Below are 26,222 nucleotides of genomic sequence, written 5' to 3'. Positions count from 1 at the left end.
ATTTCTGTCTTTCCATCCCCTCCTTCCTGAGTAGGCAAAGAAGAAGTTGTGGCCCCTTTTGGTGGCAGTTGTATATCCTCCTGAGAGGTGAAGACAGCTTAGGGGCACAATCGCTTTTTCTAATCAATTCTTAATACTGATATAGTTACGAACCTTCTCCATGTACATGGAGAGGTAAAGATGCAACTTCATATGGTGGGTTGCCATGCTGATGCTGCATCCTGGATTTTCGTAATATTTGAAACATACTCCCTGGTTGCTTTTCGTCATCACAACGGCCTGTATTAAATTAGTGTGAATTTTCCTAATGCTGGCGGCAAAAATATGATTAAGCCACTTTAATACAGTTCCGCGTGCATTAGACATCATATCTGAGGTGAATATGTTACATAATCACTTCCTACTTAGTAATTTTGAGAAAGGTTAAAGACAATGTGCAATAAAACATTCAAGGGGTCTCAGGAGGATTCCATCAAACCTCGATTTAACAAACACGGATGTAATGAAGCAAGTATAAAATTTGGTTGGTCATAATTTATTTCAATGAAGTATTCTCCCACAATGACGTAATCGAAAATGCAGAACCGACATGGTATCAGTTATAGCAAAGCAAATTTTTGTTTGCATGTGCCTAAAAATGTATATTCTGACAGCGGAACTGTTAAATACAGTCGCCGATCGAATTTTCAGACGCCTGATTTTTTGGACATGCACGATTCCTGCTGCACCCCCACCTACCCCTAGCACCTATGTACAATAGAAACAACTGAAATTTCGGATGCCGCACGGTGTTTCGATCATGAACTTCTTGTGGGATGCCACAAACATGGCTGTCATGTCGACTCGCATGAAACCTCAACTTTGGTTGACGACTCCCGACGAAGCAGCGCTTCTTAGGCCAAGCCAAACAAGCAGTGCAGCCGGCAGAGTGGTTGGTGACAAGCATTCGTGGGAAGCTCGCTGCCAATATGTTCGCACTTGTAGAACTTATTGGCAATCGAGCTTGAGGTCAGACGCACGGGGCAGACTGAGAGCCATAGTAGTGGAGTACGGATCCGCATGCAGTCCCCTCCGTGTCCGACAAGTCTGTTGGCGGCATGTTCGTTTGGCCCATTAGCTTGGCTTAGCTGAACAGCTTGTCAGCAAGCTAACGTAGCAGTGCAGGGGGGGTGTATGTAATTTATTGCAGTTCCCATGCCTTGTATTGGCATGGCAGGATGCCAATGGGTCATCAAAATCCACAATGAACTGTTCTGACCTAATCCAGTTGCATAGGCCAGATCAATTTTTTTTAATCTCCATGTATGCTTATAACAATTATCGGATGTACATGTAACAAAGTTAATTTCATGTCTACTGCGACTTCGTTGAACAAGGTTGAACTGTATATGTTTTCAAACCAAATAATAATACTAATTCAGCAACACACAACCCAAGGGAACCAAATGCTTCAGCCGAGCAGTGCTGTTGGTTATGGGAACGGAGCATTCTTGCTTAGTCTTTAAATTTGATAAACTTGTTTTCATTGCATTTACTTGGTCTTCAAATCTCTGGCAAAGGCCCACATATGTGTCCAATTGTTAAACAGAAATCACCTCACTATCTAGCTTTCTCAAGTGATCAATTCCAGTCTGCTATTCCTTTTGGATAAAATAACGGAAAAATGAATCTAAAGTGCAGATTCCTTATTGCAAATACTACTAATCATATACAGTAAAACAGTTATAATGATGTTGAAAAGGGAGGCAGAGTTACATTGGTATATCCATTATTACATGTACTGCAATATGAATCCCTAAGGGGACTTCAAAGGGAATTTCACTTACTTCAATATATCCATTATTTCATTATAACACGGGTTTGACTGTAGTAGTACTTTTCATTTGTTGCACATAATTGTTTCAGAAACAAGACAAAGTTTTATGATGGCAACATCTACCTAAGCACAGAGGGCGAGAGTGACTTGGAGAAGTACACATTCTCCAGTGGGCTTGCTCTGTCTGGTAAGTGTTAGAAAGAACTTGCTGATATACCTGTGCAAGCTACTGCAAAAGGAGGGTATGCATGCAGTCCTGATTTTTAGCAACATGTTACTGATAAGATAGACAGAGGGACCAGAGCATTGGGAAAACACGTAAAGCCTTGCATATTGTGGGAAAAGAGAGATGCCTGTATGGGGGGAGCATTGACTGGACAAATCCAGAATATCAAGCCACCTAAATGATCAGGTTTTTCTTGCGATCCATACTTGGCATTCTTTTGTATTTTGTTAAGGAAGGACATGGGTCTTTAGGCCTATAAATTACAAAAAAAAATCGAGCTTTGTGAAGTTGCATATTCTGCATCTATTATTCTCTTAATCTGCCAAGTTTCTTATCTCATATGTCGATATTTAAACCATAATATATTGTTTTTAAAACTATAGGGTGGGTGATTCATTTGTTTTATTCAGTTTCGTGCAATACTAATTTTGCTCACCCAGCAAGACATTTACTGTCATACATAAGTAGCTATCACAGATAGAATAGGAATTATTCTTGCAGCATGAAGGTAGATGTTTGGAGCACAAAACATAGGAAGCACTTTTCAATTTTCTTTTGTTTGAATTTTTCAAAATTTGTCTTTTGTATGACCAATGCATAGTCATGTTCAAAACAGTGGATCTAGTTCAGTGTACTATAAAATAATAAATATGGACCCAATCATAAAAGTGCTTCCATTGTTGTTAGTCGTGTGCTTCCTGCTATTGATCCATATGTCATTTGTATATTTTTGTGTGGCAGTTATTTGTTTATTGTAGTAGAACAAAAGACATTGTTTTCTTAATTATGTAATGAAATAATGAACCTACAGAAAAAATAACTGCATTTTTAGAATTGGGAGAAGAAACTAAACAATCATGCCAACCTTTATCATGTTTGGTTCAAAAACAGGTCAGGGTAGCTCTAATCACCATGTCCCCCTTAACATTTTTGTCTATAATTCAGTTGGCAGCTTGCACTCTGTATATGCTTCTGTTTGCCAGCACTGCAAACGAGGCTTTGGTTTTTTTTATCCGATTGTAATGCAAACGCAATCTTCGGGCCCATTTTCTCAGTAAAGAGGTCGTTAGGTTTGGGTACATACAGTACAGTTAAACCTCGATATAACAATGTTGATAAAATTGGCGATTCGCTTCACATCGTAGTTTCTTCAGATTGAAATTTGACCTTTTATGCAAATAAGTACAATCACTGATGGATTTTTCTTGCACGGAAGAGGCTGCAAAATTTTCTGATATGGGGTGATCGGAAAAAAGCAAATTTGAATGAGGAAAAAAAAAGAATTTTGTTGAATTTGAGGGTCGGCGACGAAAGATATGGTTTTATGCCGTGTGTACAATATCTTCTCATCGGCGGTTACTTGAACTCACTCCCCTCCCCCTTTCCCCCTTGCTCGCGCGACAAGACTGCACTCATCGAGCCACCATCCCTCTTGGCTCAGCCTTGCAAGTTTTTACTCGCACCAAAGCAAACAGCGCATACAGCGATAGGATCACGAGGGCTTCTTTCTCGCATTTGCCCGACCCAAAAAGTCTCTAGAGAGAAATGTGGGGACGTTTTGCTGGGGTATCTTGCCTCTCTTGCGCCTCAAAATGTCATCATCATTATCATCAGCCTATATTTATGTCCGCTGCAGGACGATGGCCTCGCCCTGCAATCTCCAATTAACCCTGTCTTGCGATGCCTCAAGATGTGCATTCGCGTAAATACGAAGGAGGAAGACGCGCTTTACTTCGTCGGCTGCCTAAACTTCCGTCCAAATGATATCGTAGTGGCCAATACAGAGTGTGTAATGGCAAAGTGTAAGTTTTCTGTCGTCATTGGTTAGCCTGTGTCACTGGGGTGCACGTAACATAAGGTTTATGCTTTACAGTGCGCCTTCAGTGCTCAGCCAGTGACATGTATCAGCGGCAACAGGAGTATGTGCCATATGGGCACACTCTGCGTATCTGCCACTGTCACACACCCCATGAATGAGGCGCCAACGCCTGGTGAAATTCCGAAGCCGGCTCATCTGCTTCCAAAAATAACCCCACGCAAGCACGGACAATTAATAAGAGGCCTTCTGGTGCGCCAGCGAACGCCAGTTGTGGTCCAAAGACCGAGTCAGAGCCCAGAGTTCTTAAAACACAACAAAATATATTCTTCAAATAACGCAGTTACATATACTCATGCACACTTCGGCTAGGCACATCACAATGCAATCCAGATAGGTGTTGTGGGGGTATGGGTGCGTGTGACAGTGTTAATAAAACTCTGCAAAATAATTATTAACGACAAGCACTAAGAGTTCAAGACGTACAGTATAGAATGAATAGGAACACAAAGTGTCCACTCGTATTCACCCGTGCTGGTCTTGAGCCGGACGACCTCGGCGTAGCTCGAGGCAAATCTCAAAGAAGGAACTTCTTCCGGAAATGCAGATGCTCGAGGAACTCGTCAGTTAGCTTGCCGGAGAATCCCCTTCTTCAGTAGGCGGTCTGTCTTTACATCACATCTCTTCACTGGCGTGAAGCAACTCCATAGAAGTTTATAAATTCTATGGAAAAGAAGTTATGAAGAGTTACATACTTCCTTATTTCGAGAATTTCGTTATATCGAGGCTTAACTGTACTTCATTTTGTAGTGTGACTTATAGACACACCAGGATTTGAAAGAAAAAATGGCGACCTCTGGAGTAATGTAAATGTCATATGTCTGGGCAGTGAAATTTGTCACCATATTCGTTGCCATTTATTTAAACAAAATTATTTCTTTCTTTCTTTTTTTTTTTTTTTTTGTTCAGTGAAGCTGGCCATCTGGGAGGCATCGTTGGATAGCTATGTAGAGAGCATCGAGGACATCATTGAGGTGAGGGAAGCCACTGTAGGCACTGACACTCAACCAGCTAACTTACAATGTGAATAAAATTGGTGCTAGCACTTAGCGAATTGTTTGCAAGTTGTTGTGTACGCTACTTTATGGGCACTTACAGCTGAACATACTGCCCCATCAATTCAGAGGCCGAGGTAAATGCGATATATATTTTTTTTCCATGGGTTTATGTAAGTGTTGGCTTGTCCATCAGAGCTACACGCTGTGCTAGGTTGCTATCGTAATTGGCTGTAGTGATGGTAATACATGATATTTGCCTTATATATCAGATTCATTCTTTTAACCACAATGGGAGCAAAATTTCTTAATTGCCTTTGCGCTTAGTTCCAGGCATATGGTGATACTTTCAGTAAGCGTGAAGTCTCAGCATAGCACTGGACATTGGATGATGACTTGGCACCACTCAGGGCTCTCGCCAGCAATATGACATCACAATGATGGAAAGCCTGCACCATGGAACTTACCTGTTGTTATGGCCACTGTTTCTCAGTTAGCCACTCAGTGTGAATTGAAAAGGATAGTACTCTCAAGAGTTGTTGAGAATATATGTAGCTCAAGGTGGAGCGTTTAGATATTAAATCCCCTTATAATCAAGACATTTTAGTCAAGTGCCTTTATGGCATTGCAACAAGGTTTGTGTATGTGTGCTGGGAGAGGGTTTCACACTAAAGATAAAGCCAGACAGAATAGTGAGTTCTGACCCCAGCATGCCCGCAAAAAGTGCTAAAAATAACCCACAAACATACAAAACACCTCTGTAAATATGCATAGAAAGCTGCTGCTAAAGTGTCGTAGTTTTTTTACTTAAAACTGCAACTGTTCTCACTCAAAGACTGCCCTGGGAAACTTTAATAATATTCCAGTTATGCAATTAGATATGCTATTTGGTACATGAGTGAACAGTGTGAACACAGGACAAGGAAAGAAGGCGCAATATGATGCAGTTTTCTACACGTGCATATATCAGCATTGGTTTCATCTCCTACATGCCTGATGCATAGGTACTGCTTGATTTTAATTCTGCTTTCGTTAAAACACTTGTTGTTAGCACAAGTAATGCATAATAAGCAAACGGTGCTTTGAATCCCCTTAGTAAGGAATGCTCACAAAAGGGCATGAAAACTTCTACCACTCCTGTGAAATTAGCTCTAGTTTAACCAGACGTAGCTATGTATTTAAAGTCCATACTTGCTAAGTTATTTCTTGGTCTATTTTGATGTCTATTCTGACCAGCAAATATTCGTCTGAGTAGCAAAAGTTGAATGTGTTCTGTTGCTGCTATAACTTCACATTCTTTCTTGTTTTCTCAGGACATGAAGGAAGGCAGGACGATTAGGATGACCAGGGAACACGTTTTTCGAAAGACTGGAGAACTATTCTCACTAAGGTCAGTCGCTGAGAAAGTTCTTTTTGGCGGCAGTCTCATTTGAAATGTTTGGGAAGTATACTTTATAGGCACACACTTCTCTAGAGCATCTATGTAGCAACCTCTGGCGGTATTCTTGAGCAATCACTTTTGGATATACTGTCACTTTTAAGAGATACTGCATACTCGGCACCGGACGCATATAAGTATATGGCTGACAGCGTTTCTGGCACTGTGCGAAGATATCGAGCTTGGCACAGTGGCAAGCCATGCTGTCGGCCGTATACACTGACGCATCAGGTGCCAAGTCACGCAAAATCTCATGAAAGTGATTGCTGGAGAATACCTCTCATGGGTTGTATATATATCAGGTTGCTCTGTGATTATGAAGCAAAATTATAATCGGTTTCGCATAATGCCAGCAGTCTAGTATTCCAAATGTGTGTTGCTTATTTTTGTTGTTACTGGTAACATTTACTTAAGGGGGGATATGGTGATTAGAGCTATCCTTACCTATTTTTTACCCAAACTTGATAAATGTTGGCATGCTTGTTTAGTTTCTTCTCCCTAATATTCCAAAAATGCAGTTATTTTTTTGGTATGTTCATTATTTCATTACATAATTAAGAAAACTGTCCTTTGTTCCGTCTGTCTTTTGTTCTTACTACAATAGACAAATAACAGGCACACGAAAATATACAAATGACATATGGATCAATAGCAGAAAGCACAAGACTCACAACATAGGAAGCACTTTTATAATTGGGTCAATATTTCTTCCTTTTTACTACACTGAACTCAATTGTTTTGAACATGGCCATGCATTTGGTCACACAAAAGACCAATTTTAAAAACTTAAAACAAAAAAAAAACTTGAAAAGTGCTTCCTATGTTGTGTGCTCCAAACATCTAGCTTCATGCTGTAAAAAGAGTTATTATTCTATCTGTGATAGCTACTGATGTATCACAGTAAATGTATTGCTGAGTGTGCAAAATTAGTATTTTATGAAAATGAAGAAAACAAACTAATCTCCCACACTATAGTATTAAAACTAATATAATATGGCTTAAATATCGACATATGAGATAAGGAACTTGGTCAAGATCAAGAGAATAATATATGCAGAATCCGAAAATGCAATTTTACAAAGCTGGATTTTTTTTTTGTAATTTTTAGGCCTAAAGACCAATGTCCCCCAAATACTATATAACTTTATCAGGCAAGTGCTGCAGTGGTATACTTGCAGAATGTCTTGAAATGGGGAAATAAACGAACGTGAGCACATGCTTGTATGTCATGTAAATATTCTCGAAGTACGGTGTGTCTAAACGGGGAATCATTCTGCAGGCACCTGATCAACCTAAGCTCTGACCTTTTGGACACTCCTGATTTTTACTGGGACCGGCCAAACTTAGAGAGTCTCTATCTGAAAGTCATCAAGTACATGAACATTAACAGGCGGACAAAGGTACGTCACTTGAGCAGAAGCATACTCATTTGAGTACATTGAAAATTGCACCAGGAAGGGGTGAAAGAAAAAAAGGACTAGTGGAAATTATGATGTATACAGTGAAACCTCGATGATACGAATCTCACGGGGTCACGAAAAATATTTGTATTAGCCGAAATTCGTATCATCGAAACACAATTAAAACTAGCTAAATTAAAGAGTCGGAGGTGAACTCACTCAGGCATGCGCACGTAAAAAGCATTTACAGTATAGATCACTTATAACGTAACTGTTTATAGTGCAGAACTGGCTACAACGCGGCCTTTTCCGACTCCCGTTTACCCTCCCATAGAACTCCATGTAATACGCATACCGCTTATAGTGCAGCCGTGTGAGACGAAATACCGGTTATAATGCGGCTTCTGCTGGAAAATCTCGCCGACAAGGGTGGTAGCGAGCACGCTTCTCAACGAGGTGTGCCCACCGACGGGAGAGGAGATCAACGAAGGCAATGCGGAGGAGGAGCATGAGACGTGGAGCATGAGTCCAAGGGCGATAAAATCATCACCGCATGTGCGAGTGAAAGCGTGCCTTTCGCGCGGGGGACGCGCGCCTTCACGCAAGGAGAGCGAACGCACAGGCGAGAGCAAACGCGACTTCCGTCACGGCCGGGCACGCCAGTCGAGCCCGGCCCTGCTTCTGTCTTCCGTCGCACGAAAGGCCGGGGAGGGAGGGGGGAGGCGACGCTGCGCTGTGTGGCACCAAATTCGTATCTTGCAACTGGGCGCAAGGGTAACTGGTGACGCAATCTCCCACGCGAAAGGAGCACAGCGGGAAGGCAGCGCAGGAGGGAGGGAGGGAAGGAGGGAGGGGGGGTGGCTTCTACTCTGCCAACAAATGCGTTCTTGTACTTTGCGCCTGTGCCGGCTGTCGGGGTTGTCGCGCGCTCCGTATCTTGAAAGCGATCTCCACATGACTCTGACCTTTGTATGCGCTGTGCTTACGCCCCTCAGTTTCCGTTGAAGTGATAGACCGCACGAACCTTCGCTCGCTGCGGCGGCCACGCGCAAAAGCAAGAAAAGCGCCACCGCATCAAACTCTTCGCGCCTAGTCGCGGCCTCCGCGCTGTCCGGCGCCGCATCCGCACCTCCGCACCAAAAGAGAAAGGGAGAAAGCCCGTGACTGCGCGCTGTTCTCTTTCGCGGCCGTCGGTGGGGCGGCGTTTATTCGTATCAACCGACGCTGGTCGAAAATTGATTCGTAACAACCGTTCTCTAGCATGTTTCAAAGTAATGAGGCCCAGCCGGGACCGCAAAAAAAATTCGTATCATCCGGAAATTCGTATTAGCCGTTATCGTATCATCGAGATTCCACTGTATTAGTAATTGAGCAGTAGCTCTGCGCACCTTGATGCTTGCTTAAAGTGTTACAATGTATTTGGCAATTACAATTTTTTTTAATATAACGATAATACCGTTTAGAAATTTTCATTGAGTACTTGCCGTGGTAGCTATGCTGTCCTGCTACTAGGCCACAGGTTCGATTTTTGGACACATTTTAATGGGGGATGGAATATAGAAACACTCTGGCTAGAGTGCTAACTTAGGTGAGTGGGGGATGCACCATCTTCTGCATACAGCACACACGAAGAAAGGTTCATTGTCCCGGTTTTGCTGTTCTTTTTGTGGTGCTGCGCGTTCGAATGCAATCATAGTGTTCCAACATGCCTTGGTAATCTTCATTTGTCTGTAAAGCTGCCTCCTTCCCCATCCCTGTTGTCATCGTTTAGCATTGTCACTCTTGGGGGGATGTGGGTCTTAGACCAAAAATTTTTTAGATCTTTATTCTTTGAGGTATAGTGCTGAAAGTTTCTACATATGTGTAATGCTTTGCACTTATTTCAAATATAAGGTCCATTTTCGTTTATCTCCCTTGGTTCAAATTTTGTGCAAGCTTCCTTGCACAAAATCTTCAGCTATGGTTTACAAAATATGTTCCTTAGATCTCGTTAAATAGTGTATCAATGCCTTCTGTATTATTCAGTAAGACTAACCTATTGATCTGCTTTACCTAGAACACGAGTTGTGAGGTATTGAATTTCAAACTCGAAAAAGTGTTTTTCTGGTGACTAACTTGGAAGTAGTCTCACAAATTTTTCTTGCAAGTCAGCGCTGTGTGCGGAGCAAACATCCCTGTGGCTGAATCCCAGAGTAGAGGACCTGAAGGAGAGTCCAAGCGCAACGCTATACCTAGCTATCGCTGTCAGTGCTTTGCCCTTCTGGTGAAACTGGCACTTTCTTTTATTTGCATTGGCTGTTTACTTGCAACATTGTACATTGATAACCCACAGGTCATGAATGAGAAGTTAACACATTGTTGCGAGCTGATGGACTTACTCAGCCACCACCTGGAGGACAAGCACCACGTCCGGCTCGAAGTCATGATCATTGTGCTCATTATGGTCGAGGTGAGAAAGGCATGACGTCCGAATGTTCTACGTTTCTTTTGTGTTACTGCATGCTCCTAGCTTTGAGTGCGTTGCATGTGAAATATTTTTTCTGACGGGTGAGTGTAGTTTGTCTTCACTACAGTCGAATCTCGTTAATTCGAACACGCTTAATTCGAACTTCTGGTTTATTCGAACTGACGCTGTGGTCTCGTCAAAGTTATGTGTATTCCTATGGGCGAGAACGGCCGGTAATTCGAATGCGAAGCATTTGCGATGGTTAATTCAAACATACGGCACACCGACAATGCCCTCAGCAGCGTGCCAAATCACGCGGCAGTGCCTCCGACCGGCATTGCTCTGACACCGCCATAAAGCAAAAGCTTAAGAGAGACCCCTCAACGCCGCACGGAGAAAAAGAAAACGAAAAAAAAAAATGCGGCGGAAATTTCACTCTCAAATGGCAAGGTCGCCATTTCACCATCGCGCCGGAACACTCGTGTATGTGCCGATGTCTCAGCCAATGCTGCAGCTGCGGCGCAGAGGGAAAAGCAGCGGCAAAGGCCCAGTCCGGCCAACTTCCCGATAAAGGCAGAAAATGAAACTTCAGGGAGCGGGCTAAGCTGGCACCAGGCCGGCGGCACCGGCATGGCGGCAGGCGCGCACGGAGACAGTTGGAGGTGGGGGAGCTACGAGGGAGTTGAGAGGGAGGGCGAGGGGAGCCACTGAAGCGACGGCGTTGCCAAGGCAAAATTCGCTTTTCTGCCGCCCTCGTCCCTCACCGTCGATGGTGAGGGAAGCAAAAAACTTCAGGGAGCGGGTGGCGTCGTGCCGGTGCCGCCGTTATTTTCTGCCGTTATTGGGAAGCGAGCGTTGCCCGGCATGGGCAGTTTCGTGGCCCTCGCTCGCTATGTGCTTGCGCGCCGGATTTCACGACTCGCACCGTTCGTACATCGTGCTATGGTGCACGAATGCAACAAAAATAAGTCCTTTTAATTCAAACAAATTTTCGGGTCCCTTCGAGTTCGAATTATCGAGATTCGACTGTAGTAGGTGCAGAAATACGGGTGTGTGGGGAATGAGATGTTGGTTTTGTGAGCAGTTAGTTTACATTAGCGTGGTTACTGTACAGAGATCGCCGTCAAAAGAGTGGCAGTTCGCTGCTAGGCGGCAGTTATGAAAATCTGAAGTACGAGTGCGTAATGGAAACATACATGGCCAGTTCTACAGGCAAGACCATCACTGAGCAAGTCCTAATGGCTGTGTTATCGGCTACGCAGAAGCATGTCGAAGGGAAAAAAAGAAAATTGTTATCTTTTTGACGTTCGTCGCTGTAAAAAAAGGCTTTGTCAAATGTAAACTGGCAAGAATATACAATCAACATCTGATTTTTCGGACTCCCTAGGGGCCGCAGACATGTCCGAAAAAACGAATGCATGCCTTTTGGGCATGCCGAATGCGTGCCGAAGGGCTCAAATCGCCACAGGCACGTCCAAAATAGCTCTGAAGGCCTGCCAGTACACCTATTGGGCGTATCGTAGCTCCACCATCTCCTATCGTAGTGATAGGAGATGGCGGTTTCACGCGTGTATAATTAAGGCATGCCGTATCCCGTGACGCCGTTTCCCACTCTTGATATGCTTGACCGCAATAATTCACGTGTGCTTCACTGCGTACACACTGCTGTATTGAGGCTAAGCTGACTTTCGGGAACCAGCATTATGCAACGCGTCGTGCCTTCCGCGTTTCCAAGACATTGGCGAGCATTACAAAGGTGGAGTCGGTGCCATTGCTAACAGCGGCGAATTGTTTCAATGAAAAACACTGGCAACGAACAGAAAGAAGCTTGGTAGCGAACATCATAGTAGCTAGGCCTAGCATTGCCGCGGTGGTGGCTATGGCTGCCAGCGGATCTGTGTGCGAGATAATCAAAATGGCGATGGTGGTGGCTATGATTAATGCCCTTTCGGACCTATGGTCATGGCAAAAGTCGGGAAAATTGGACGGCGAAGGTTTTTGCGTCTGAAATTTTATACGTTTTTATACATTGACTCTATGGGCTATGTGGCGGTGCCGCGAAGGCATCCAAATTCTCGGGCTTCTGTAAAATCAGTCATTGTAAATGAATACCAATACTTTATCGCTTGCAGAACTTACTCATTTACAAACAAGCTCACTTGCTGTTGACACCTACCTTGACATCACTTCAATTCTTCTTACTTGTTCCTCGTACAATGTGCTGTCCGCAGTTCTGCCATTGACTTTTGAAATGCACTACTCTCAGAAAGGTTGCTTGACGAGTTATAGCAGAAATCTCTCTGCAAACTTGACATCCAGTCCACCATGCATCTTACCTGGGCCGGTATTTTGTAGAAATGCCTTTCCAATGCTAATGCCTTCTTGCGCTTTGTCAGTGGTCAGAGCGACGGTCCGCTCACAATATCAATGGGATCAGCCGGCCGTGACCGGTGGATGATAAGACTAGTATAGAATAAAGCATAATGCATCGCTACAAAATAGCGGCCCTGTATAATAGTTGGTGCAACTGGTCAGGTTTAACTGGCACAGACGTTGTCAAGCCAATTTTCAAGGCTCTTGTGTCTATGTACCTGACATCGCATGCGCCGTCTACTTGTGATTGCAAATGAACTTTCACTTGACACTTTCTTAGTCAACTGCTTGGCATAGCAATGTAGTCGTGGCCCTTGAACAGATAAACACCAATGCTTGCAGCTTGTACAATTCTGAAACCACATCCTCAAATCTAAAAGCCCACCCTAGGACTTTGTCTCTCAACATTTTTAGAGAAAGTATCTGGTTTAGAGATTAGTAAACACAGCATAGTACTTATCTTTTTCTTGTCTTTTACAGGTGCTGTTTGAGTGTGTCCACTACGTTTCCAAATTAATGTAGGCACTTTTTATCCAATCCTAGATGCATGATTGCACTTGTACTTTAGTTTCTCTAGTTTGGTCTTGGCAAGCGGTTATAGCAGTAATGTTCACATGGTTAACATATTTTTTGGAGCCTTTTCTCCCATTTTTGGTGCATGAGCAATTAGCCACCCTTGCGGGCCTTAAAATTGTGCTTAATTAACAATAATTTGAGGCAAGCTGTTCTTCTGACCACAATGCCATAGGCGACACGGTATCATGCCTTACGTAGAAATGAGCCTATGAAATTTTGTCGATTGTGCATAATGTGGCGTCTCTTGTCTATTACAAATTATTTTCACAGTACAGTGTAGCCCGCTTATAGCGTAAGTCGCCGGAGTCGTGAATATCTGCACTATAAGCGGTACCGCACTATAACCAAAACAACGATTTTCAAGCCCTGCACGCATGCAAAACATGTAGACCAAGGTGCCGCGCGTATCCGAGAATCGAAGCGTGCGACTGGGGCTTTGCATCTGTTTAAAATTACGAACGTTGAAAGGTTAATGTCCAAGTACCTATGATCTTTGCATGAAGCAGACAAAGTAATAATTTTTTTTAAATGTCTCAGTTTCGCCCAAAAGGCGAAGCATCAATTGCGATAGCAAATTAATAGAGAGCTATAAGAGTAGGGATACTAGTTTTATCGGCTGCATAAACTTGACACATTCGCTTACTAACTGAATTAACAAGTGTGGTGTCAACGCGCACAAGCAAACATGAATAGACTCGATGACCGCAGACAACCACTTTCAAAATACGGGCGTGGGGAAACGCGGCCGTCGCAGCGATCGAGCGAAGCTTGTTCGTGCGGTCTATCGCTTCAACGGAAATTGAGCGGCGTAAGCACAGCGCATACAAAGGTCAGAGCCGTGTGAAGATCGCTAAGATACGGTGCACGCGACAACACCGACAGCCGGCGGCACAGGCGCGAACGCATTTGTTGGCAGAGGAGAAGCCGCCGCCCCCCCCCCCCCCCCACACCCCCTCCCTCTCTCCAGTGCTGCCTTCCCGCTTTGGTCCTTTTGCAGGGGATATTGTGTCGCCAGTTCCCCTTGCGCCCGGTTGCAAGATACGCATTTGGTGCCACAGCACAGCGTCGCCCACCCCTCCCTCCCATACCCCCACGGCCTTTCGCGCGATGGAAGTCGCGTTTGCTCTCCATTGCGCGTTCGTTCTCCGTGAAGGCGCGCGCATCCCCCGTGTGCTTTTACTCGCACGTACGGTGCGCGGCGACTATTTTATTGCTCTTGGACTCGTGCTCCACGTCTCTTGCTCCTCCTCCGCATCGCCCTCGTTGATCTCCTCTCCCATCGGTGGGTGCATCTCGTTGAGAAACGTGCTCACTACTGCCCTTGTCGGCGAGATTTTCCGAAGCCGCATTATAACCGGTATTTCGTCTCACGTGGCTGTACTGTAAGCGGTATGCGTATACATGGAGTGCTATGGGAAAATTAACGGGAGTCTGAAAAGACCGTACTATATCCGGTCCTGCACTATAAGCGGTTACGTTATAAGTGGTCTATACTGTATGTAGAACAAATCATTACTATGGAACATGAAAGCACAAATTTATTTTAGTTTGTTAATATGAAAAGTTGCTGTGACTTTCTGAAACCTCAGCAAATCACGAACATGAAGTTTCTCTGCAAGGCAGGGCTTGCCCATTCTTATGACACTATTCACTCAGCTCCGTAGATAAGCCATATTCAGCTGTCAGATGCTTTGTTACATAGCTTCCAAGACTGTTCACATAAGTTTACACTGTGGTCGGCTACTGGTAATATATTTAACAATGCGAGCTGATGCAGATGCCTTTCTAAAGGACTGTCATGATTGTCTCAGCACCAGCTTTTATTTTACTAAAGGCATTTTTTAGAGCAGTGTGTACTGAAACTGTGAAAATGTTGCATGAGTACACAATGTATTAGTTTGTTTACAAGTACGTTGAAAATGTAGATTTTGAGCATTTGCTGTTTGTACAGATATTTTACCTTTTGTGACTTCTCTATATGTTGTCGAAATAATGCATATTGCACACTGTGTGCTGCACTTTTACATGTTATGTGAAAGATATACAACTTTTCTACGATCCCTTTAGGCCTGCAACAAGCACCAAGAGTGGGCAAAGTAAGGACTCTCTTTCTTTCCCTTACGTTTGTGCAGATGTTTGTACAGAATGTTCGAAGGGCCACAATATGTGTGGATGCCCTTAATAAAAGTTATACGAAAACATTGAATGTATAAACATTTTATTTGTTGAGTATAGGTGACATACACAACACACAACAATGTGACAGGAGCTGCCTCATAAATAATAGCTGGAATCTCAAGTATATTATAATACACTAAAGCCAGCCTACAGGCATAATAGTTCAACAACATGCAGTTTCGAACGTAGCTGAGCTTATCATTGCATCAATTGACTGAACCATGCACATTTGCCGCAAAATGCTTAGCAAATCGCCCATTTTGGTAGGGTGGACTTTCATTTGCATAAATATAAAAAACTTTGGTTTTAATTGGTGAACTAATGCAAAGGTAAAATATGAGTCCTAATAAATAGCTGCCAAAATGCTTACATTGGTCACAGGTATACCCTTTGTGACACAATGCTGCTGGATCATAGCAACATGATTGACATGTGGTGTACCGAGCATAACTGGCAGTTTTTTTTTTTTTTTAATGATTAAGAAAGCAGCGTAATGGCCAGCACAGCTGCAGTATGAGAGTATTTAGGCATTGGGGAGCTTTAGCTTGTCAGTATGTGCATTAGCCGTGCGTGGAATACAGGAGATGACAGCACTGGTAGTGACATATTCAGCGTTCATGCAGAACATTCAACTCAAAATACAAGGGCAATTCAAGGATGACAAAGGCCAAGTTTTGAGGGGTAAACAATCCTCATTTGTACACATACACTGGAAGATAGTGAAATCTTAGCTGCAATTTCTTGAACCTAAACAGTTGCCGAGTAGGATGCATGCTTTGAGCGACTTTTCAAAGTTGACTTTCCAGTTGTAACAATGTAAATCAACTTCTAGCACGATTGTTAGTAGTGTCCTGCTTCAGCCAAAGATACTCGTCACATTAAAGCCATATGGCTGAAACTTGCTTTCCACCAGACATTTCTATAGCCAAGGGCTCGAAAATTGAGCCATAATGGCTGCAGCGTGAATCAACAAGCAAAACAAAAACAGTGGTAATCTAAATGTGCCTGTCGTTAGTGACTGTGGACATGCAACATTGCATCGCTTAGCGACACTCTGGAAAGAAAATATCTAGGATCCTTTCCCAATAGACGGTGTCCATGGTGTAGCCTTGACAGGCAGTTTATTACCTTGAATGTTCGAGAGTCGCCAGCGACCTCAGTTTTCAAGGAGCACATTTATTTCCAAGGAGTTTTAAAGGCCCTTGAACACCTTTTTTTTTTTCAAATTCAAGGCTTTTCAAGGTGCTTGGACCCTGCATATTGGGACACCTTGTGCAACCACATGTTAGAGACATTTTTGTCTTATGGGTGTTCTCGTCAAAGAAAAATAAAAACTTCATGTTGATGATGTTGCCAACGCTTTATACCAGCTACGTATAATGTTACTGGCTATTACAATAATAGCACTGTCTCCACTCTGGTTAAACACTGTGCCACAAGATGGCACCACCAACAGTGCTGCCCACATCTACGTCTCTCGCAACCTGGTATTCCATGAATGGTAAAATGTTTATGAACTAAAGCTCTATATTTACTCAAGCTGGGAGCCCGCAACACGGAATATCATATAGATATACAAAGGCTTGTAAAATCATTGCTGCTCTAGCTGGCATATGCAAGCCTACATGTTTAATACAGTTAGTAGCTTACACAAAATGACACAGGTAGTGGCTAAATGCTGCTGCCTCAAGAAATGCATGCTTAATGTATCAGCGGTGCAGGCTTCGGCATATCCTTGAACATTGCAACAGCCGCACAGCTCTGTCCTGCTTCAAGTCTTCTTGGCTTGTCGCTTGGAGATCTTGTCGGCCACCGTGTGCAGATCCCCGATGCCTACCTCGATCTCCTTCAGCTCCTCCCTCAGTTTCCTGGCAGGTGTTCCAACTGTACGGCTACAAATGAGAATGTTGATACATTTGCGAAAAACAGTGACACAGGAATAGCTGCAAATGTGACACAGGGAGAGCTCTGCATTAATCTTGACCACCTGTTGTTCGTAGAGTCAATGCACAGTATGGTCTACTGTAAAAGGGAACATCAAATTATTATTTCGGGACTGATTACAGCTGTTTTGACACAAAGGCCTTGGCAGAAATTGTTTGACTATGTTGGTCTACCTAGTGTGCTACATCCAGCCTTTTTTTCCGCTATTAAGTTTACATGCTAACGTTATGTTGAGTTGAATACTTACTGGGCATTGCTTGATTTATAGCATGTTCACTGTTAACACACCAGCAGAGCTTCATGTTGTCTCTATCCTTTGTTTCCAAAAACATGCGCCAACTAGCTCGCCTAGTCGTGTTATCGCCATTTATAAACACGCTTTGTCTTTTGCCGTAAGCGTGAACTACCTGTTCTCATGCCCCTTCCCTCTACTTTTAATCCCTGGTGCCCAACCAGATTTTTATCAGTTAATCCCTCTACACTTTCCTTTTTCTTTCTCTCGGCTGTGTGTACTCACGTTTTAGGTGTTCGGCGGCCAGGTGTCCTACGGCGAGGCGTGACGGGGCTGGGTGTTTCAATGCCAAAAGGGGAGTACAACTTCACGGGTGTCTGGCAGTGCAGAGGAGAGTAAGATCCCGGAGGAAGCCGGTACTTGGTACGGCTTCGGCCTCCTTGTAGGCACCTCTGCAAGCACATTTTGCGGAGAGCAAGTCACTCTCTTTGAAACGTAAATTACGCCGGCGTTAATTGTGGCTACTGTATTTCCTGCTGTGGTTGAGCAGATTACACATTTAGAAAATGTGTAGTTGGCAGAAAATCCTGCCGGGCAAAGAAAACACTACTATGTACCACTAATTATTTTTCACCACTTGCTTCATTTGACCTGATGCATCTACAGGACTTAGGCCACATGACATGTGGTCACATTGTTGGGGTAAAGAGGACTGTGGTGTTTAGTCCAATGCCTCCTGTAACAGTGGTTCAACATCCTTTCCTTTCATGGTGCACTCTTATGCGCATCTCATTCTGATGAGGCTGGATATGCCTTTACAATAGTTTTTCACTGATAACATTTCACTGAAGGCTGGAGAGATCCTCCTCCAGAAGATGTCTTCTTTAACCTCCAATTCTCTTGAAATTACACTACTGTTCTGATGAAAGTATCCTGTCTGTTCGTGCACTCTGGATGTAGATGATGATCATGATGCCCATATAGAGGGTTATTGTTCAAGACTGCTGAAAAATGAAGACGGATGTTACCATTACAACACACTGAACTGTGGGCTTTGCACCACAACACCAAAGCCACTATGCTACCACAGCAGGTAGTTGCAAACAGAGCACATGCAGCAAGATAAACAACATAGATTTTCTAGTTGAACTGCATTTAAACTTGCAGAAAGTGTGGCGTCATCAATTAGGGTATGCAGTTGATCAGGACTAATTACCTTCAAGTGGCCTGCCTTCTGTTGGGGTATCTGCGATTCTCACTTCTTGCAAGCACAACCTTTGTGCAAGTGTTTGTGAAATAGATTTGTACACTTTCACAGGCCACCTCACGGAAGCAGACGGAAGCTTTTCACACAGGTGGCCACTTATGGAAGTTGCAATGACTAGCAAGGATGTCTTTCTGCAAATAGGCCTGTTGGCACAAACTCACTTTTTTTTCTCTCTCTAAATAACCTCATGATGGACTCGGTGCTGTCATGGGTGTGGCAGCTGTGCTTGCAATTGGCGATAGGTGTCTGCGAAAATTTATTTCTGTTCGAACATGAGAGATAACACTTATTGGAGTCTACAGGGAGAAAGATTGATGCAAGTGACGATTGTTACCAATGACTCTGCCACTGGAAAGCAGTGCAGTTTTTGCCAAAGGGAACCATTGCTTGGACCAACACTTGGAGCATACAACTTCCGTTCAATAACTTCCAGTCATTCAATAAGGATGCCTCGCCTTTTATATTCATAATAATCCTAATACATGCAAGGCAATTTATTTAGCCAGCCTTAACATGTTTGTATGCATTTAAATGATGTGTGATATGTAGTATCCTTAGCTCGTTTTGATGAGCAAAGCACTTTTCGTGCATCTGGTAGCATGCTGTTTTTTTTTGTTCATTACTGCCATGGTGCTCCAGGTACGAACACCTTTCAGTTGCTTCTCATTTACAATATGCTCAGTTGACGGGACATTCAGTTGTGAATGGCATTACATGCATTTGATAATGTAAATAGCCTCTTTATTGATTGGACTTGACGTAACTATATTTTACTTTATTGTTTATAAATACAGACATACACCATTTTGTTCAAACACCTCTGGCTATAAACAATTTTAGGCTTGTAATTGTCATTGGTTTCGGAGCTCACACCACCGAAGAAGCATGCTTGCATTCATTGGCTGCCATATTTTACAGGCTTACGCGTAGACATGACGCAAATTTTGGGCAGGTGGGTTAGGCATCCTCATCTCCATTCTTCTCCATTCGATTAAATGAGAATTCTTCACAAGAATTTTCATTTAATCTCTTGGCTAATGGCAATCTCGGCTGAGGTCGCCGAGTTCCTTCGAGTCCCGTAAGCTGCAGCAAGACACAGCGGACCCCCCTCCCTATCCCGTTTCAAAATCGGGGTGAATGCCTCCTTATCCTTATGGGACAGTGGGGTCACTGAGTGAGACGCCGCTAAGCCGCACCGCTGCCCCTCTCCCCCACATTCCGACGACGTCCCTGGACTTTTGTAATCGTCGCCTCCTATCTTCCCTCCCGTACTTTTGGGTCCCGCGCGTATCTTCTACACGGACTTGAATTCGCACCGTACCGTAGTACCTGCCCGTTAAAGGCCTCGTGGTGAGCACGTTGGCAACTCGACCGTACTCGAGATATTTACATCTACCGCCGTCTTTTGCGTCTCTTTTTTTTTTTTTTTTTTTAGATCAACAAGAGATTTCTCTCACGCAATTTGCTTTATACCAGCGTGAATAGCATGGCTTCTCTCCCGGGCATTCTAGTAGCAAGTGCCATTTACAGTAATATCTTATTCCCTACGGGGAGTAATTACTAGCGTTTTCACCTCTCAAGGCAACACTGCGGCGTCTCCGGGCCCTGAAACATACTGCAACGGCTGAAGACTTACAAATAAAAAGAAATCAGTGACGACACGAGGCAACGCCCTGCAACGGTCAAAACACGGCATTCGTGATGCAGCATTCGCCGGGCATAAAATGTACGTGCCAATCACGATAGTATGTAACTGATAAAACGCGTCATGAAGCGGCGACTTACGTTCGAGATGTTTTCAACTGCAGATTTGACGTTTTCCAAGGTCTGGCGTGCGGTGCTTCGGACCTCTCTCAAAGCGCAGTAGGCCGTTCCCATCGACTTGTTGATCGACTTGTTGATCTTGGTTCGGTTTTCATTTCGAAGCTTTCGTAAATTCTCTCGCGTTTTCTCCCGCAGATTTCTTCGCGTAGTCCGCACGTTTGCGCCTTGGGTCGACATAACTTCGAAAAACGCGCTAGCTGATAACGCACGCGGTGCCTCGCCCTCAACGGACTTTCAAAACCCGATACGGATCGAGCGTGCCGCGTGCGCTGCTAAAATGAAATAAACGTAGATTGGAAAATCAATCTTCAAGTTCTCTACTCTTTATTTTTATATTTTATAGGCTCTGTATTATGATACTACGTATTACGTTATATAACATTCAATTTCCTTTTGACTCGCTGTCAGCGAAACTAGCGAAACCTTGCGAACGAATCATGCTGCTGGTGAACTGTTGATGATGGCGTCCGCTGGTTACGCGTTGGAAGGTATGTGATTGCATCCAATTGTTCTCGCCGACAGCGCGCTAATTGTGTTTTGTCGCCGCAAAAGACACGTAATGTCGTCAGCTTCGTACCGGCCGCGTATTTATCGAGCTATAAATTGAATAGCGCGGGGATGACATCGTCGACCAGCCGTCAAAGTAGGCTCGCGAATCCGCAGCATACGTGGTTAGTTGTAAGTGTGTTGGCAGCAGTAATTAAGAAAAGGAAGAGTCGTTCGTGAAACCGCGCCCCGCTTGTGCCTTGCCAAGGCACAGTGTTCGCCTCTGATTTCGCCCGAGTTGACGCGCTGTTCAAACTGACCATTCTCCCTATCGCAAACTAACGAAACATTCGTAGTGTTTAGGTTTCCGCGTTTTGACGTGTGGGGCTTGAGTAGTACGATGAGTCTTGCGTGACGTTGCGCTTTGCTCTTCTTGAAAGAATGACCCTTTACTCACTGCACTGAATAGACTACGGCGTACTTGATTTGCATGCGACGACCCGGCGTTTTTCTTTTATCGAAAAAATAGAAGTTGCAACCTGCGGACGCAGCTAAACCTATGTTTGTTTTCGAGTCGTGCTCCCGAAACTGTCATCTGCTCTTTGGCAGCTGGCACCGTAACCGACGCTAGAGCCCTGTTATGTCAGATATAGGACGAACTTATAACACTGCTTCCGTGTACGGCTGTTGTAATTCGACTACGTTCGTTCCGTTCAAATACCGCGAAACTACTGTTCTGGGTATATGTTCTGCGTTTATCTACGCCTCCATGGCGACATGAACAAAACGAACAGAATCTGGGTCAGTCATCTCTTGTCAAACAGTGCTTACACGTGTAGTTTTTCTCTCTTCCTTAAACAACCAAGAGAGCAAGTCGGAGATCGAAATTGGATACTTGTAATGTGTGCTGCTCAGGTGAAGTGCATCTGTATTTCCTCTAACTGCTGTAAACTCGCCCAACATGCATGACTGTAACGTAATTGGCAGGCGCTTGCTTTCCTGCACCGAGTGCACAAAACACTCAACTGTAGGGTACATTTTAACTTTGATAGTTTGTAGTCATGGCAGTGTTGTATAATCCCAGTAGGAAAAATACAAAGCACTATGATGCTGACTTCTTACGTGGGGCACACACTCATTCATATCAATTCGCAACAAAGATTAAATACACAACATTGTTGCTCTTTGTATGAATTAGGCTTCCTGAAGTGTAAGCCATAGCCTGCTCTTATTGATGTAGTCGTAAATGCATTCATTACACCCGCCTTCTATTCCCATTTATATTTTGTTATTGTGTGCTGCACTGAATGCTTCACAGTAAATGTCATATCCATCACTGCAAACGTCCATCTTTCACGTTTGACTAAGCATTTCCTTGTACGTAAATCGCCTGCCGTGGTTGCTTAGTGGTTATGGTGTTGGGCTGCTAAGCACGAGGTCGCGGGATCGAATCCCGGCCGCATTTCGATGGGGGCAAAATGCAATAGACCATGTACTTAGATTTAGGTGCACATTAAAGAACCCCAGGTGGTCTGAATTATTACGGAGTCCCCCACTACTGTGTGCCTCATAATCAGTTTGTGATTCTGGCACTGTAAAACCCCATAATATATATATATATATATACATACATACATACATACATATTTTACGTAATTTTAGATTTACGGAAACAAGCACGCCAGCTCGAAAATGAAATCGACCTCAAGCTTGTCTCCTTCAGCAAGCTTGGCACCGGCTTTGGTTCCAGAGAACTCAAGAATGAAAGGTGAGGTTGCTATGCCATTTTTCAATACTGTTTAAGAAAAACAGTGGTACAAAAGCAAGAAATATGGGTATTTTATTGGAGAGTACTTTCTGCCAACGTGCATTGCACTTCTAAGTGTTCTGCCTCGCGTAGCTGAATAAACACTCACTGTCGAAGTGTTGCACATTGCATTTAATGATGTCAATTTGCCAGGCTTTTACAGTGAGAGCCATTATAATTATAACTGCTTGGTCACATTTGTGGCTATACTGCAGTGAAGTCTGTGCTGAGTCTAGAAATGATGGTGGACCTCTGCGAAAGGCACAGTGACCATCATGTGGCCATTAAACGTGGCAGTAGTGCAATTTGGTCAGCGCAAGCCGAACCACATCACTGCACCGTCAGGTGTCAAGCACCCGCTGTCTACCAGTCTCCTTCCTTTCTTGCTCACGTCTGCAGGAATGGTACAGTTCGTACTAGAGTACGAAACTGGGCTAGTTGATTTGCATTGTTGCTCAACCTGGCCCTCTGGTTTCAATGCATAGCACGACTTCTCTAAATCAGGCTAAATCAGTTTAGGTTGATAAAGTATTCTTTCCAAACAGCATTTTTATTGAATTTCGCGCATCAAGACTGCTAGAAGACAAAATGAAAGGCAACCTCCAACTTCATGAATTTCGTACCAACGCTCAATGCTGGTATAGGTACATCAAATGTGCGATTTCATGGATTTCAAAGTATCTTATTGTGTTTGGGCCATTATGGCAGTAAAAGTTATCAAAACTTGCTAAGTTCAGTCTATGGCTCTTTAAAAAAAAATTCTTTCTAGGCAGTCTTTACCATTAAAAATTAACTAGGACCGAGCAAGTGCCACCACAATCCCTGATGTCACGGCGAGCGGGTGCGTGAAATTCAAGGCAACGGCACCACCAGTCTTTCGTTCGTTTCTCATTTGTGGCTTACCTAGTCTCCTCTTGTTATAAGAATGGCTGTTGCAGAAGCATAATTTGCTCATACAGCTCAGCCTATTTTTCTCTTCAGTGTGATTTAAAGTGCACAAATGCATAAACGTATCGTTTAGCATAAGTTATTAGTGCTGTAAATGTCTGTACTTGCCTTTGCATATCTTGGTCACCAGTACACGCGGTTTTAAAGTGAAGCCGAATCGTGATGCAAGAAAGCCACTTGTTGCTCTCTTGTGCATCTTCATGCCCTCCCCGGGCATCAACAGCAGTTGAGTTGGCTGTATTCCTTGTCTTCTTCTTGCATTTCTTTTTTTTTTACATCATCTCATGCCACCATACATGCCTGTTTTCATGTCTTTTCTTGCAATCTTATTACTAGCAGTGATTATTTGAGGACTTCTCTCTAGCCTGAAGGTGACCTGCACTGCTTTTGACTTGTATTTTTTCTTTTTTACTGTTAATCTTCAATAATATGTGAATTCTCATAACAGGATGTTAAAGGAAGCAGGTATGGTATTCAGAAATATGCGATGGCAATTGTCATCATTTTCTGAAAGTGTTTTCATTTACCTGAGAATCTTTGCTTTATTTTTTTCTAATTTGTATAGCCTTGACACTGCGCCATTGCTTGGCAGGGATCACATGTTCGAGACAATGACTTTGGAAATAGAGCAACTGCTATCCAAGGTAAGAAAAATTTCTTACTTCCTTATTCGTTTATTGTTTTTCTTTTTTATTTTCATTTTGCTGTGTATACACATTTAGGAATTTTAGCACTCTAGGGATTTCGTTTTCTGGAAATTGAACCGAATTATTTTTATCTGGGGGGTTAATTTAATTTTAATTACTTTTGCAAATGCCTTTTTATTGTGGTATCTTTTCATTTCCTGATGAGTACAACTATGTGGTGAGTGTGATATAAGAAGTGTATGCATGGTACCTCCACTCATGGTATCTTACATTTTGTGTAACCTCTAATTAAGCAGAAATATTGTTACAGCAGTGGCATTGGGCATATTTTATTGTCATACTATATTTTAACCATTCAGGTAAACCAGTAAAACAAAAGATGTGGCAACAAGCCTTGCACAAGTAGTGTCAAGTTAACTGCAATAGAACCAACCTTTTGACAGGTTAAATCTGGTTGACCTGCAAAAGAAAAAGATGCAGTAAAGTTGGATATCGACAAACTTTTACACTGTTTTGATTGCAGGGCAGCCTTTACGTTTAATGATGTTTCATTCAGCCACCCTAAGGTCGCACAAAGCAGAGATGTGCGTTTTCATCACTCTTGCTGTCATTGCTGGCTCTCTCTCTCCCCTCTAACCCTGGATAAATTTTGGGACAAGTCTTTTGATACTACATTTACCGGCCATGTCTTACATGTTCGTTTACACCCTCCTGTGCCGTGCAGGATGGTCAAAGAGATTCTGGCTGCCTTAAAAGGAGTCCTGATAAGTGCTGCAGCATATTCAAAAACAGCGCGAAAGAAGCGAAAAAATTCATCTAGACAGTTTACGTCTAACTTTTCTCTAGTTTGAGTGAAAATGTATAAACATGCACTTGATTATTGAAAAAGGGGCATCTGTCGAAGGCAGCAATAAACAATGGTCGAAATCCGGATGCCAATTATAGCATTTGGTCTATTCACTGGATTTTTGACAATAACATTGTATGTGCCTGAGTCTGCTAAAATAGCAGAATTGCAGTATCTGTGACGCATTGTCCTGTGGCAAGACAAAGAGAAGCACCAATTATCGCGTCTGTCAAAGCGATGATTGTCAGCAGTTGTCTCGTAGAAAAAGGAGCGAGCTTTGTCATTTCTGCGTGAAGTGGCGGTGTAGTCTCTGACGTCACAAACACAGGGCGGCCAGTACAATGTCATACATTCGTGGGCATGAGTCAGGAGCATGCAACCAATCTTTGTTTAAAATTCATTTTCAGGAAAACTAAAGTGCTTGCATTCATATCATTTGGCACAGATAATCAGAGTGCAAAACAGAATGTGTACTCAAAATTGCATACGCATAGCCAAAAAGTTGCGTAAATTGGACTGAAGCAGAAACGTGTTTTGATAAAAGTATGGCAAGACCACTTAGGAGACCTAAGTGGTTGGCCATGTTGTTTTTACTTTAGCTTGGCTTGGGTAAACTTGACTTGGTTTCTGTTGTGCAGCTGTGGCTAATTGTCTAAAACAGCTAAGCACGTATTTTTAGAGCAACATTTTATTAATAATAAGTATTTAAAAGATATACACATCTTAAGTGCAAGTTTTGTTAGCTTCTTTTTTCCCCCATGGTCCTGGTCATCATTTTCAAGTGACATTTGTATTCAACCGACAGCACGCTGGAAAATGATATTAAGTTCATTTGGTGGAAATGACATTACATTTGCCGTGTGACAGGAGTATTACGTTGCAACACTACCCCTCTC

At 43.3% G+C, this 26,222-nt stretch overlaps 2 protein-coding genes across 4 annotated transcripts in view; one reads left to right on the top strand and one right to left on the bottom strand.

Annotated features, from left to right (window-relative positions):
- Positions 1–26,222, top strand: part of LOC119446061 (uncharacterized) — a 45,654-nt gene that overhangs the window by 7,610 nt on the left and 11,822 nt on the right. For 2 of the 3 annotated variants that reach the window (XM_049663867.1, XM_037710385.2), the window contains exons 7-15: positions 1,906–2,003; positions 4,828–4,892; positions 6,227–6,303; positions 7,631–7,751; positions 10,084–10,200; positions 13,051–13,088; positions 15,214–15,242; positions 22,740–22,845; positions 24,398–24,476. In XM_049663867.1, coding sequence (XP_049519824.1) covers positions 1,906–2,003; positions 4,828–4,892; positions 6,227–6,303; positions 7,631–7,751; positions 10,084–10,200; positions 13,051–13,088; positions 15,214–15,242; positions 22,740–22,845; positions 24,398–24,476 — 730 coding nt within the window. The remainder of the gene's footprint in view (positions 1–1,905; positions 2,004–4,827; positions 4,893–6,226; positions 6,304–7,630; positions 7,752–10,083; positions 10,201–13,050; positions 13,089–15,213; positions 15,243–22,739; positions 22,846–24,397; positions 24,477–26,222) is intronic. The other variant, XM_049663868.1, reaches the window with a different exon arrangement.
- Positions 15,356–20,846, bottom strand: LOC119446064 (uncharacterized). Its single transcript, XM_037710392.2, has 3 exons — positions 20,553–20,846; positions 17,786–17,952; positions 15,356–17,216 (listed from the first exon to the last, which is right to left on the bottom strand). The coding sequence occupies exons 1-3, from the start codon at positions 20,766–20,768 to the stop codon at positions 17,096–17,098; spliced, it is 504 nt and encodes a 167-aa protein (XP_037566320.1). The 5' UTR covers positions 20,769–20,846; the 3' UTR covers positions 15,356–17,095.

Source organism: Dermacentor silvarum, chromosome 3, assembly GCF_013339745.2.
Source record: "Dermacentor silvarum isolate Dsil-2018 chromosome 3, BIME_Dsil_1.4, whole genome shotgun sequence".
In the NCBI taxonomy this organism is placed as follows: domain Eukaryota; kingdom Metazoa; phylum Arthropoda; class Arachnida; order Ixodida; family Ixodidae; genus Dermacentor; species Dermacentor silvarum.
Note: the sequence above shows the minus strand (reverse complement) of the source record. Positions and strands in the feature narration are given on the sequence as shown.

Excerpts from the sequence above, each read along its gene's own strand:
- LOC119446064 (XM_037710392.2), bottom strand. The coding sequence starts at position 20,768 with ATGTCGACCCAAGGCGCAAACGTGCGGACTACGCGAAGAAATCTGCGG. Across the intron at positions 17,953-20,552 it reads CAGTTGAAAACATCTCGAAC|AGGTGCCTACAAGGAGGCCG; the intron begins GTAAGTCGCCGC and ends ATGTGCTTGCAG. Across the intron at positions 17,217-17,785 it reads GGCCGCCGAACACCTAAAAC|CCGTACAGTTGGAACACCTG; the intron begins GTGAGTACACAC and ends TCTCATTTGTAG.